Source organism: Meles meles, chromosome 3 (assembly GCF_922984935.1).
Source record: "Meles meles chromosome 3, mMelMel3.1 paternal haplotype, whole genome shotgun sequence".
Taxonomy (NCBI): Eukaryota; Metazoa; Chordata; class Mammalia; order Carnivora; family Mustelidae; genus Meles; species Meles meles.
Window position 1 is genome coordinate 75,100,633 of NC_060068.1, and position 15,829 is coordinate 75,116,461.

A 15,829-nucleotide genomic window follows, 5' to 3' on the forward strand; every position below is an offset into this window, starting at 1 on the left:
GGAAAGAAGTGAAGACAAAATGAGAGGGTAGGAGGTAGAAAGAGAATTTTTTAAAAACGTGCCAGATGTTATTGAGGATAGATAAATAAATATCGCATGGTCTTGTGTTCCAAGAAGGCTGTGTAAGAAATCTTTCAACAATCTCTGAAAAATATGTTTTTGATAAGAAAGGGATTACATTTATATTAAGAAGCGCCTTGCAAAGCCTGTTACTATAAAAAAGGAAAAAGCTAGGCTAAATAATATATTTTATTAGGAACACAAAATCTTCAATGCATCAACAATTTTGTCATCGGATTTTGAGATTATTTGTTTACAGACTAAAAATAAATTTTACATACCACTTCACAAGTTAAAATGCTCAAACATTGTTCAGAATATGACTATTCAAGAAAGACCTGTAGACATTTTCTTTGTCCTATTTCCAAAATCTTCCTAGACAGGATGTTAGACAGCTACCACATATGTGTGAATTAAATAAGCTAAATGTGCTCTTTGCCATAAAAAGTCTGAGATTTTATGTAATTATAGGCATGTGAATGAATAGTTTAGAATAATGCACCACTGTCATCAAATCACATCTTCATATACACGTATAATCCATTTTGCACAATGGTGTCAATTCAGTGTGTATGTAATTAAATTGTAAGGTACAGTAATAGCTGCTGCTGACTTGAAATCCCGCTTTTTTAGTTTAAAGAAATGAACAGAAAACATAGTCTAGTGAACATCAAAGTACCTTTTGAGACAGTTAAATCTCATCAAAGAGGTCTTCTGAACTACTGTTTCTTAGAGTTTCTAAAGACATGTTTTCAGCTGAGCTGTGCTCCTTTTTTGACGTCTCAGGTAGTGGAGGATCAAACCTAGAGTAAAAAGAAAATCAACGGTATTTTATTCTAAAAATGCCATATAGGGTAAAAGAAAATTAAGAGGCACAGAAGTGAAATAAAAGTTAAATTCTATTAGACTTGGTGTAGAGACTCATTTCCATATGCTGCTTGAACATAAAAAAAGAGATGAAGAGAATTTAATTACTTTAACTGCTTTAGGATTAATCTGTCTCTATTCTGAGCTAACAAAAATTCAAGGGCCTACAACAATACTCATAATTAAGGTCAAGAAATAAAATATCCTCTGTGTTGTAAGTCTTTCTATGCCAAGATACAGAAGGTCTATGTCTCAAGCCATTTCTTTAACAATCCCATCACAATTTATATCTTCCTTTGGCGCCCTTAAATTCTACCTATTAACATGCATTTGAACCTCTTAATATCAGAAGTTCTAATCACATGAATTTCCTTTAGTGGTCTTTCCATTATAAGTGTATAAAACTGATAATGACTTCACATTTTACCAGTTGTTGATGAAATGTTGGCCCACATTTACTTACTGAATTTGCATGTATTTAATAACCACATTTTATTCCATTTCAGTACTGGAGTTACTGCATTAAGGGGCTGACATCTGTATTTATGTAAATATTCTCTTTGAGTCCTGGGATAAAGGACATGATGATCCCAGATTGTTAATTGGACTTATAAAACAGTAACCTGCAGGGTAATGGCTCAATCAGAAGGACCCTCGTAAAAACCTTGTCAGTGGTTCTTTGTGGAACCTAAATAAAACATGCTTCATATTGACAATTAGAGGTGGCTTTAGGGGCAATTATGACTAGGTTGTGTCTATCCACTAAAACTCAGTAATGCCCTCATATTTCCAACTTCAAAGGCAGAGGCAGAGTCATAGCAGCTCAGTATAGCTAAGAGAAAGAGACGTGAAGTCAGGACACCTATGTGTGGATCCAGGTCTATTTCTTCTTAGCCATGTGACTTTAGACAAGTCTTTTAACCTAACCAGACTTCTGTTTTCTCACCTATAAAACTGGAATAACAACTGCCTCAGCGGTGGTCCAAAGATTAAATGAGGCGCCATGTATGAAAATGCTTGTAAATTCCCACAGAACATTTGGAAACTATTATTATTGGCTTCTAATACTACATAAACTACAAAAGAAAGAAAGAAAGAAAGAAAGAAAGAAAGAAAGAAAGAAAGAAAGAGAGAAAGAAAAGGAAAGAAAGAAAATTTCCGGCTAATAGTTTCTTTAATTTAAAAGGCTAACCAATTAAAAATCCCCAAACACTTGGTTTGTTTAGATTAAGAGTATTTTAAAAATCTAGCACCCACACTTAGTCTCAAGAGATTATTAAAAATGAAACTGACACAGGGTCCTCCTTGGCCTCCTGACTGCATACAATTAACCGTGGTTGGCTGCAACGTGTTCTGTCTTATCCTGAGCAAGCCAAGTTCAGACAACATCACACTCATGGGAATGCCAAGGTGCTAGGTATTAATGCATTATCAAGATGACAAGTCCTCCCTCCGGGAACTTTAATGTTAAAATTAACAATAAATACAGACACAATTATTGTAACATGTAATTAAATATATAAAATATATTTCATAGAAGGAGAAAATGATACAGTAGAGAATAAAAGTATAATTATTACATGTATAAATTTTCAATGTCAACTCAACACATTTAAACATTTTTCTCTGGCCCCAAATGTCTCAGAGTTGCTTTTTCTCCTTCTGGTAAAATGGAGAATTGATTTTTCTCAATTAAAAAGTCAGACCTTGGGGCACCTGGGTGGCTCAGTGGGTTAAGCCTCTGCCTTTGGCTCGGGTCATGATCTTGGGGTCCTGGCATCGAGTCCTGCATCGGGCTCTCTACTCAGCGGAGAGCCTGCTCCCCCCCTCTCTCTGCCTGCCTCTCTGCCTACTTGTGATCTCTCTCTCTCTGTCAAATTAAAAAAAAAAAAAAGTCAGACCTTGAAAAATCTCTAATTTTGTTTGTAGTTTAGAGCCAGAAAACAGAGATCAATCAGTTTAATTTAAAAAAAAAAATTGGCATAAGACAAAAGGACTCTGAAGTCATAAGTCTAAAGGATACAGATTCCTAGTGCTCCATTTATGATTCCCATCTCCTTCTAAAGTCACAAGGAGCTCAAGAATTAGACTGACTCTTGTTTTCAGTGTCTAGTACATAACAGATGTTTAACAAAAGTTGTTCAATGAATAGAGATTATTTTCTACAGCTTTTATACCTGTGATAAGTCAACATAATAAATTTAGAACTCTTCCCACAACCAAAAGAAAAGTTTAATCATCTATAAGTAGTAAATATTGTTAAGACTTTTTACAAATTCTACAAAGCATAAAAAAGAAGATAAAAATGTCTATCATTCTATTTTGCATGATTTGTATTTTCACAAAAATGGGATCATTCTAATATATAATTTTGTTTTTGGAGAATTTTTTTACTCTACATATTAGCAATATCTTTGCATGTTAAAAGATACTTAGCTACAGGGTCTCTGATATGCCTTTCAGAGAGCATCCATTTTTCTTTATCCACATTCACCAAATCTAATTCTCTACTCTCTAATTCCTTAAATTTCTGAAATCTGTCCTCATTCTTACCTCTCTCCTAGAAGTGTTTTAGGGAGGTCACAAATAAGAACCTAACTAAGAAGAAAGAATAACCTCTTCTCAGTCATCAGTGTTCCTCTATATAGCAGTTGATAAATAGGGGGAGGAGCAAGATGGTGGATGAGTAGGAGACCTAAATATTGTCGGGGTCCAGGAATTAAGCTAAACAGTTATCAAACCATTCTGAACACCTACAAACTCAACAGGAGATGAAAGAGAAGAGCAGCAATTATAGGAACAGAAAAGCAACCACTTTATGGAAGGTAGGACATGTGGAGAAGTGAATCCAAGGTGATACATGGGAAGATAGACCATGGGGGCAGGGGCCGGCTCACCACAAGCAGAGCACAAAATCTGAAGTTTTGTAAGTCTGGTCCATGGAGGGACATTGATCCAGAGGCTTAGAGGGGGATGAGGCCCTCATGGGGACAGTGTGGTCTCAGTACCACGGGGTCACAGAAAGATCAGAAGTGCCTGAGTGCAGCAGAGTGCTCAGGTATCAGTGCCAGGAAGCCGGCTGCAGAGAAGGATCCCAGCAAGGGGTTCTCAGCTTGGGGTTACCTTAAAGTGTGATCCAAGGCACACTTTTTTTTTTTTTTTTTTTTTTTTTTTGTGGGCACTGCTCTTTAAGCCAGGACACCACAAGACCCCACAAGTCCAGGTCCAGGGAGACCCTCCCCTTCCACCTCAGGGAGGAATGGTGTGGGAGTATGCTGCAGGAATCTGCTGGGTATGGAGACTCCAAACAGGGCCATATGCCAAAGATAGAAATGCCTGGTCACAGGCTGGGTGAGCTTGGAGCCAGCCAGAGACCGGGGAGTCTGGAGGGATTGACTGCCTTTCTCTGAGGGTGCACTGAGGAGTGGGGCCCTGAGCTCTCGGCTCCTTGGGCTGGGGATTGGGAGACCACCATCTTTAATCTCATCCTCCAAAGCTGTACAGAAAGCACTCAGAGAACAAAAGCTACCGAAAGCAAACCCGAGCAGATTACTTAGCCTAGCCCCTGGCAAAGGTGGTGCAGTTCCACCTCTGGCAAAGACATTTGAGAATCACTGCGACAGACCCTGCCCCCAGAAGATCAACAAGAACAGCCAGCCAAGACCAAGTTTACTGATCAATGAGAACTGCGGAACTGCAGAGCTGGTGGAATGCAGCACACAGAATTCATGGCTTTCTTCCCCATGATTCCTTAAGTCTTCTAAAGTTAAATTTTTTTAATTTTATTTTTTTCTTATTTTATTTTAAAAATTTTTCCTCTTTCTATTTTAACCTTTTTTTGAATATTTTATCTTATCAATACCTTTTAAAAAATCTTTTTGAATTTTTATATTCTATCCCTTCATTCTATTTAACCTTATTTTTTTATGCATATAAGTTTTTTGTTCTTTAAAATTTTGGGATACACTTTCTTCTAAAATTTTGGGATGAAAATATACCGTAAATATAGCATATGGCTTTGTGGCTTTGTTGTAGTCTCCAACCTGATCATTTGCCCACTTTTTTTCTTTTTTCAACTAACTTATCAATTCCCTTTTTAGAATCTTTTTAAATTTTCATCTTTACAATCATATTCTATCCCTTCATTGTGTTTACCCTTATTTGTGTGTGTGTGTGTGTGTGTGTATTTTTTTTTCTTTCTTTAAAATTTTGGGAAACAGTTTCTTCTAACAGACTAATATACACCCAAAATCAAGTGTGTGGCTTTATTCTATTCACCAGTCTAATCATATGAATATATATATAAACATTTTCTTTTCCCCTCCTCCTTTCTTCTCCCCCTAATTTCGGGTATCTTCTGACTTGGTTAGTGCATATTTTTCTGGGCTTGTTGCTACCCTTTTAATATTTAGTTCTCTCATTCATCTATTCTTAACTGGATAAAATGACAAGGCAAAAAAACTCACCTCAAAAAAAAAAAAAAAAAGAACAAGAGGCAGTACTGATGGCTAGGAATCTATTCAGTAAGGACATTAGTAACATGTCAGAACTAGATTTCAGAATAATGATTATCAAGATGCTAACTGGGCATGAAAAAAGCATAGAAGATACTAGGGAATCCCTTTCTGGAGAATTAAAATCCTTTTCTGGAGAAGTAAAAGAACTAAAATCTAACCCAGTTGATATCAAAAAAGCTATTAATGCAGTGCAATAAAAAACAGAGGCTCTTATTGCTAGGATAAATGAGGCAGAAGAGGGAATCAGTGATATAGAAGACCAAATGATGGATAATAGAGCAAGCTGCAAAAAAGAGAGATAAACAACTACTGGACCACGAGGGGAGAATATGAGAGATAAGTGAAAGCAAAAGACAAAACAATATTAGAATAATTGGGATCCCAGAAAAAGAAGAAAGGTGGGGGGCAGAGGTATATTGGAGCAAATTACAGCAGAGAATTTCCTTAATTTGGTGAAGGGAACAAACATCAAAATCCAGGAGGCACAGAGAACCCCATTCAAAATCTATAAGAATAGGTCCATACCCTGTCATCTAACAGTAAAACTCAAAAGTATCAGTGATAAAAAGAAAATCCTGAAAGCAGCTTGGGACAAGAGGTTTGTAATATATAACAATAGAAATATTAGATTGGCAGCAGACGTATCCACAGAGACCTGGCAGGCCAGAAAGGACTGGCATGGTATATTCAGAGCATTAAAAGAGAAAAACATGCAGCAAAGAATAGTACATCCAGCTAGGCTGTTATTGAAAATAGAAGGAAAGATAAAAAGCTTCCAGGACAAACAAAAACTGAAAGAATTTGCAAACACCAAACCAGCCCTACTGGAAATATTGAAAGGGTCCTCTAAGCAAAGAGAGAGCCTAAAAGTAACAGACCAGAAAGGAACAGAGACAATATATAGTAACAGTCACCTTACAGGCAATATAATGGCACAAAATTCGTATATTTCAGAAGTTACCCTGAATGTAAATGGGCTAAATGTCCCAATCAAAAGACACAGGGAATCAGGATGGATTAAAAAAACAAGATCCATTGATATGCTGTCTATAAGAAACTCATTTTAGACACAAAGACACCTCCAAATCTAAAGTGAGGGGTTGAAAACTATTTACCATGCTAATGGACATCAAAAGAAAGCTGGGGTGGCAATCCTTATAAAAGATAAATTAGATTTTAAGCCAAGGACTATACTAAGAAATGAGGAAGGATACTATATCATACTTAAAGGGTCTGTCCAATAAGAAGATCTAACAATTTTAAATATCTATGCCCCTAACATGGGGACAGTCAATTACATAAAGCAATTAATAACAAAATCAAAGAAACACATCAACAATAATACAATAATAGTAGGGGACTTTAACACCCCCCTCACTGAAATGGACAGATCACCTACAAAAGATCAACAAGGAAATAAAGGCTCTAAATGACACACTGGACAAGATGGATATCAAAGATATATTCAGAACATTCCATCCCAAAGCAACAAAATACACATTCTTCTCTAGTACACATGGAACATTCTCCAGAATAGATCACATCCTGGGTCACAAATCAGGTCTCAACCAGTACCAAAAGACTGGGATCATTCCCTGCATATTTTCAGACAACAATGCTTTGAAACTAGAATGCAGCCACAAGAAGAAAGTTGGAAAGAACTCAAATACATGGAGGCTAAAGAGCATCCTACTAAAGAAAGAAGGGTTCAACCAGGAAACTAAAGAAGAATTAAAAGAATTCATGGAAACAAATGAACCCTCCCCACCCAAAAAAAAAAAAAAAAACAAAACAAAACCAGAACTGCTCAAATCTTTGGGATACAGCAAAGGCGGTTCTGAGAGGAAAGTACATAGCAATACAAGCCTTTCTCAAGGAACAAGAAAGGTCTCAAGTATACAACCTAACCCTACTCCTGAAGGGCTGGAGAAAGAATAGCAAAGAAGGCAAAAACTCATTAGGAGAAGAGAAATAATACAGATCAGAGCAGAAATCAATGAAATAGAAACCAAAAGAATGGTAGAACAGATCAGCGAAACTATGAGCTAGTTCTTTGAAAGAATTAATAAGATTGATAAACCCCTGGCCAGACCTATCCAAAAGAAAAGAGAAAGGACCCAAATTAATAAAACCATGAATGAAAGAGGAGAGAACACAACCAACACCAAAGAAATAAAAACAGTTATAAGAACATAGGAGCAACAATACGCCAGCAAATTTCACAATCTGGAAGAAATTGATGCATTCCTAGAGGCATATAAACAACCAAAACTGAACCAGGAAGAAATAGAAAACCTGAACAGACCCATAACCAGTAAGGACATTGAAACAGTAATCAAAAATCTCCCAAAAAACAAGAGCCCAGGGCCAGATGACTTCCCAGGGGAATTCTACCAAACATTTAAGGAAGAATTAATACCTATTCTCCTGAAACTGTTCCAAAAAATAGAAATGGAAGGAAAACTTTCAAACTCATTTTATGAGGCCAGCATTATGTTGATCCAACAACCAAAGACCCCATCAAAAAGGAGAATTACAGACCAATATCCCCGATGAGCACGAATAATAGCCAATAGGATCCAACAGTACATTAAAAGGATTATTCACCACGACCAAGTGGGATTTATTCCTGGGCTGCAAGGCTGGTTCAAAACCTGCAAATCAATCAGTGTGATACAATACATTAATAAAAGAAAGAACAAGAACCCTATGATACTCTCAATAGATCGTGAAAAAGCTTTTGACATAGTACAGCATCCTTTCTTAATCAAAACTCTTCACAGTGAGGGATAGAGGGTATATACCTCAATATCATCAAAGCCATCTATGATAAACCCACAGCAAATACCATTCTCAATGGGGGGAAACTGATAGCTTTTCCCCTAAGGAAAGGAAAAGGACAGGGCTGTCTACTGCCACCACTGCTATTCAACATAGTACTAAAAGTCCTAGCCTCAGCAATCAGACAACAAAAAGAATTAAAAGGCATCCAAATCGGCAAAGAAGAAGTCAATCTCTTACTCTTTGCAGATGATATGATACTTTATGTGGAAAACCCAAAAGACTCCACTCCAAAACTTCTAGAACTCATACAGGAATTCAGTGAAGTGTCAGGATATAAAACCAATGCAAAGAAATCAGTTGCATTTCTATACACCAACAACAAGACAGAAGAAAGAGAAATTAAGGAGTCAATCCCATTTATAATTGCACCCAAAATCATAAGAAACCTAGGAATAAATCTAACCAAAGAGGCAAAGAATTTGTACTCAGGAAACTAAAAAGTACTCATGAAAGAAACTGAAGAAGACACAAAGAAATGGAAAAATGTTCCATGCTCATGGATTGGAAGAACAAATATTGTGGAAATGTCTATGCTACTTAGAGCTATCTACATATTTAATGCAATCCCTATCAAAATACCATCAACTTTTTTCAAAGAAATGGAACAAATAATCCTAAAATTTATATGGAACCAGAAAAGACCCCAAATAGCTAGAGGAATGTTGAAAAAGAAAACCAAAGTTGGTGGCATCAGAATTCCAGACTTCAAGCTCTATTACAAAGCTGTCATCATCAAGGCAGCATGGTACTGGCACAAAAACAGACACATAGATCAATGGAACAGAATAGAGAGCCCAGAAATGGACCCTCAATTCTATGGTCAACTAATCTTCGATGAAGCAGGAAAGACTGTCCAATGGAAAAAAGTCTCTTCAACAAGTGGTGCTGAGAAAATTGGGACAGCCACATGCAGAATGAAACTGGGTCATTTCCTTACATCACACACAAAAATAGACTCAAAATGGATGAAAGACCTCAATGTGAGACAGGAATCCATCAAAATCCTTGAGGAGAACACAGGCAGCAACCTCTTCCACCTCAGCCACAGCAGTTTCTTTGTAGAAACATCACCAAAGGCAAGGGAAGCCAGGGCAAAAATGAACTATTGGGACTTCATCAAAATTAAAAACTTTTGTACAGCAAAGGAAGCAGTCAACAAAACCAAAAGACAACTGACAGAATGGGAGAAGATATTTGCAAACGACATATCAGATAAAGGGCTAGTATCCAAAATCTATAAAGAATTTACCAAACTCAACACCCAAAGAACAAATAACCCAATCAAGAAATGGGCAGAGGAGAGGACATGAACAGACATTTCTGCAAAGAAGACATCCAGATGGCCAATAAACACATGAAAAAGTGCTCCACATCATTCGGCATCAGGGAAATACAACTCAAAACCATAATGAGATACCACCTCACACTAGACAGAATGGCTAAAATCAGCCAATCAGTAAACGGGTGTTGGCGAGGATGTGGAGAAAGGGGAACCCTCCTACATTGTTGGTGGGAAACAAGTTGGTGCAGCCACTCTGGAAAACAGTATGGAGGTTTCTCAAAAAGTTGAAAATAGAGCTACACTACGACCCAGCAATGGCCCTACTGGTTTTTGTTTTTTTAAATTTTTAAAATTTATTTTTATTCATTTTTTTTCACACTACTGGGTTTTACCTTGAAGGTACAAATGTAGTGATCTGAAGGGCATGTACACTTGAATATTTACAGCAGCAATGTCCACAATAGCCAACCTATGGAAAGAACCTAGATGTCCATCAACAGATGAATGGATAAAGAAGATGTGATATATACGTGTTTGTGTGTATATACATACACATATGTGTGTGTGTGTGTGTGTGTGTGTGTGTATATATATAAAATGCAGCCATCAAAAAACAAAATCTTGCCATTTTCAATGACATGGATGGGTATCATGCTAAGCGAAATAAGTACATCAGAGGAAGACAATTATCATATGATCTCACTGGTAGGAATTTGAGAGGCAGGCAGGGGGTCGTCGGAGTAGGGAGTAAAAAGATGAAACAAGATGGGATTGGGAGGGAGACAACCCATAAGGGCCTCTTAATCTCACGAAACAAACTGAGGGTTGCTGGGCAGTGGGAGGGGAAGGGATAGGGTGGTTGGGTGATGGACATTGGGGAGGGTTTGTGCTATGGGGAGTGCTGTGAATTGTGTAGAACTGATGATTCACAGACCTGTGCCCCTGAAACAAATAACACATTATATGTTAATTAAAAAAAGATACTTATCTACATTCATCATTTTAATTTGGTTGTACTAGCCACCGATCTATTGATGTATATTTGGCTTACTTCCATTTTTTAATGCTCTTACAAACAACAAACCAATTAATATCCTTAAACATATAACTTAGTATATTTATCACATTATTTTTTCATGAACATGCTTATTCAAAGAATTCACGCTTAGAGGTGAAGTCTGAAAGTAAATAACTCAGAGAATCTGTATCTAAAGTCTTAATAGAAAATGAGCTAAACAAGTAACTTGAAACTTGGGAGTTCCTCCATAATATTAGTTATGGCCATTTTAAGTCCTAAATGTTCCACAAAGACTTTTCACATTCAGCCTGATTCTTCTTTTCTTTAATCATTTCAAGTATCTAATGTCTTTACCTTCTATTTCAATATATAATTTTATTCATTTAATCAATATTTGTTTAGTATGTAGTATGAACAGCTCACTGTATTAGGGGAATAAAACAAACTGATAAAGATATCAAATGATTCTTGCCCTCTGGAAGCTTGCAGTTAAAATTTTTGCTTTTTCTGATTTTTAGAAAAATGTGTCTTTTCATCCTAAAAATTTTATAAGGAGCTTGAAGTAACTATGTAATATAATTTTCTCACAGTGATTTATCCTTTTGGGAATCTCTATAAATATTGTATCAATATTTAGGACTCAGGAAGATTTTTCAGGTATTTTTGTGGAAAACATCATTCAACAGGAGGAATTCTGAAGCCAGGGTAAAGGATTTTTATTTATACTCCAACACTCTGAGATTCTGGTCAGGTGACTGCAGTTTCCTGGATCTCTTTTCTGGGTCTTTTCTGGATCTCAGTGTCTTAATTTAATCTGTGGGATGTTATGATTACTATAAATGATCTTAGAGGTCTTCCAGGTCCTGAATTCTGAAACAGTTACACTCAGTTGAGCATAGACTACTTTCCAAAACACAGTTTCTTAATAAATATCTGTGGAATAAATGAATATTATAAATTAAAGAATGGCTAATGATAAGAATAAACCACATTTGTAGAGTTTAATGCTTAAGTTTAAGGACTTTTTTTTTTTTAAGTTTAAGGACTTTTTAAATAAAGGGAATAAATGAAACTAGATGATGACAGCTTTACTAAAAGATGACTTCTGTTCTCAACAATACAACTGCAGAGATTACTGTTTTATTAGCTTGATTCCACACTGTATTAGAATACAAACATATACACAACTACACAGGAACTACACCTCAAGTCAAAATATCAAAACTGCATGACCACCATCTATAACAATGAATAATATAAATCAAAAGTTAAATTTGTCAAAAGATATATGTCATCCTGGGAAAGCTTCTCTAAAATGTTTGAATGAAGATTGGCTTCTCTTATAACTTTCTGGGAGTTGAATTAGCAACATCTTTTAAAATGTTATTTCCAGTTATTGGCTCATTTTGTAAGGGCATTTCTCAGCCTAGTTTAATACTGGTGTTACCATGGCTGGAATATCAACCTTTTCTTACTCAAATGAGAAATATTAATATAGTTTGGAGTGAATCCCTTGCATTTTGTTTCATATTCTGAGAATAATATTCCTGAATCATGTCCAGGAGCCAAGCTGAGCAAAATGAGAGCTCCAGAAAAATGTGTAATGATTAATGGCACTGTGACACTTGAAAAATCATGCCCACTTGACTATGACACAAACAATGGTCCTGAAATAAAAAATCAAAGGTCAATTTTTATGTGGCCTATGTATCTCTACCTACACAATACACACAACAAATTGAGGAGAATGTCTTTAGGATCTTACAATAGATAGGTTTTTGTTTTTGTTTTTAAGCATAAATGGAAACCATAAAGATCGATCAATTCAATTACATTAGAAGCATTAGAAGTAAGTACTTCTACTGATCAGTAGACACCTTAACGAAAAGGAAAAGACAAATTACAAACTGACAGGAGATGTTGCAACATATGCTACTGACAAAGGATCACTATCTAAAACTCCTATGACATTTAAAAAATCCAACATAAGTTAACATGTATGCCAAAGACCACAGGAACTCAAGAGAAGGGAACAGTGGGGGCAAATAAGCATACAGTAATAAAACTGACTTCACTGGTAACCAAGGAAATGAAAACCACTATGAAATATTTTACACCAGATTAGCAAAAATGAAAATGTCCAACAATAGCAGAGATCATAGAGGACATGGAATGTAACAAGATAAATTACTACTAGTCAGAGCATAAACAGTGAAATCATTTTGGGTAACAATTTGGCAACCACTAACCAGGTATATGGAGATGTTTTCTACACCCAGGAATTCTACTCCTATGCACACATTCTCAAGAAACATTTGCATATCTGTGTCAGGAGATACGTGCACAAACGTTCATTGGTGCATTGCTTTTAATAGTGAAAAACTGAAAACTACCCAATGTCTCTCAACAGGAAAATGGGCACGTAAGTTGCAGAATTTTCACACCATAGACTACAACAATACAGCTATACACATGCATGAATCAGTGTTGAACAAAAGAGCAAAGCACAAAAAAAAAAAATACACATAATATGATTCTATTACTCAAAGTTCAAAAACATGCAAAACTAGGCAGTATTCCTCTCTGAACACCAGTGTGTGTGTGTGTGTGTGTGTACTGTGTTAACATAATTGTGTAAGTACCTAACAGTTCTTTGCTCTTCCATGGCAATGTTCTCAGATATCTGGGTTTTTTGAGTTTGGTTTCTGTGAAGATGGTGATACAGAAGAGGGATTAGTATTAGTATTAGTATTAGTATTAGGTGTAAAGGGTTTGCTTTTAAACTTTACACTTAAATTAGGCATAAAGGGTTTGGTGAGTCTCAAGTGCGTGCAGGATATGTGAATGGGGATAGACAGTGAACAGGTAAACCATTACATAGGTGGGGAGCTCAGGGGAGCTGCTGGGGTTTTGTGTAGGGAGACAGCAGTCACTGCCGTATCACTGGCACTAAAGACAAAAGAGCGGAAGAGAACTATACTATCAGAGAAAACAGTTTCGTATAGAATTCTGCAGAGTATTAAAATTGCAGGGCAGATAGAAATGATTACAAGGAGACTGTAAAGGAATGATGTAAGAGATACAGGGAGAATCAGAGAGAAGCGTTGTCAAGGGCCAAGGGTCAAGTTCATTTTGTGTGCTCAGCTTATGCTCTTTCCACATGCCACCGAAATGCTAGCTTTCTATACAACTTTGCTCAATCTAGAAATCCACGTTTTCACGCACTATGAATTATCTGGAGTTGAGAAGAACAGCTTGGAAGGATGCTACTATTGCTGTGATTTATTAGAGAAAAGAACAGGCCATGTTTTCTTTTGGAAAGAAGGAGGTCTGAAATTCTTGGACTGTAGCAGCCACAGCAAGAATCTAGCAAATTGGTCAGTTCCTGCCTGGCCACCAAAGCAGATCATTCTAAAGTAACTGTTTCTCTCACATTTTAGTTATATCTACATATATGTGTATATGTGTATATATGTATATATATGTATATATCTATACATATGTGTATATATGTATATACTACCAACTTCCCTGGCATCCACCCAGGCATCAGGGTAAAGGTTAGATGTGGTGTGAGGAGTAAGTTAGGGGTGATGTATTGGGAGAGAGTTAGACCTGAGCGCTGGCAAGGACATAAATTATTTTATAATAATAAGCCAAACAGCAAATGATTTGTTTTTTAGGATGTAACAAATCAAACCTTCATCAAAAGGACCACAAAAACATAGCCAAATCAAGGTATTCTGTACTTGCTAGTATTAAATAACTGGGAAGCTAATATACTGACCTTAACAGAGTTCCCAAAATAAACTCAATTACAGAAACATTCTTCAAATGGAAAAGTCTGAAATGTATGCTTAAAGATTTGACATTACCAGAGTTACCACAATATTTTCAAATTAAATTTCAGTATTTAAAAATTTTTTGATCTTAAAATAAGTGGGAAAAGTAGCTTCGAATTTCTAGTTGACCTTATAAAAACCAAAAGCATGTCCTAAACAAATTAACAGACTGAAGTCATCAGGACTCAGTAAAACAAGTGTTGTATGTTGTCTGGAATTCAGTGGGCCCAGACACCATTGTGTTGGCCTGGGAAAATGAAAGAAGAGAAGTCAAAACTTCATTTCTGGCAAGTGAAATGGCAAATAAATAGTGTTAGTTATTTTCAATTAAATTTCTGAAGATATCTTTTTCTAAAGAATATGACTTTGCTGTTCAAATGTATTAAGAGCAAGAAGAAAACAGAAATATGCTTTTGAAATAAGTAATTCTGACTGAAACAAAAAAAGCAGAATTCTGAAGCGTGACTATACTTAATGTTAAGATGCTTTATAGGCATTGAGAAAGAAAGATAATTCTAAAATTTTCCTGTAAAATATATATATTATGGATTTGAAAAAAGACTCTGTGGCTCTATACAATTCAATGTGTTAAGTCACAAACATTAAGAACTATATATTCGCAGTCCACAAGAAAGCCAACATATATGCAGGAATTTTATAATAAACTGGAAGATTTTGTTACTTACTGTACTTTATTCAGATAAATAATATTACTCTGATAATTCATCAGATGATTAATATTAGAATCTACACAGGCTTTGAAAAATCAATACCTGAAAAACCCTATATTAAACCTCACCTCTTCCTACATTCATTGCACGTTTTGAAATGGTGTGACGCTTGCTACTGCTGATCTATGCCTATAAAAGTAGAAAACTGTCATCTTGGTAGAAAATGGTTCTCCACAACCTTAATTTTAAGAAAGGCCATTGTTTATTGGTGCTTCAAGTGCTACAGATGAAGCCTCCCTCACAAGACTAGAAAGCTTCTCAGGCAGAAGACTCTGTTATACTTGACATAGCTTATAAACGTTCTAATAATTGCATGTATTAGTTAATGAACAAATGACTGAGTGAGGTAGACAGTATTGAGAAGTAGAAGTCTCAATAAAGTTAAAAAACCTGCCCAAAGCCACACAGTCAGTAAATATGTATGTGAGCAACAACCAGGTAAGAGGCCAGGATATAAGCCTACGTTTCCCTCACTCCCAATTGCACACCTATCATGCCACGCTGGTGTATGGGAGTCACTAATTCTTACTTCTAGTACAGAGGAAAGCAGCTTGGTGTGAAGCAGGTGTCTCAAAAGATGGTTTTATGAGATGCTCTCAAAGAGTGAAATGTGTGGGCCAAAATGTTTAGAAATAGGCATTTTTTTAATCTCATGAAGTCCTCTTAGT

At 36.1% G+C, this 15,829-nt stretch overlaps 1 protein-coding gene across 5 annotated transcripts in view; it reads right to left on the bottom strand.

The window, feature by feature from the left end:
* Window positions 1-237: 237 nt before the first annotated feature.
* Window positions 238-15,829, bottom strand: part of XRCC4 (X-ray repair cross complementing 4) — a 275,028-nt gene continuing 259,436 nt past the window's right edge. For all 5 annotated transcript variants that reach the window (XM_045999510.1, XM_045999511.1, XM_045999513.1 and 2 more), the window contains exon 8: window positions 238-863. In XM_045999510.1, coding sequence (XP_045855466.1) covers window positions 752-863 — 112 coding nt within the window. In that variant the 3' untranslated portion in view covers window positions 238-751. The remainder of the gene's footprint in view (window positions 864-15,829) is intronic.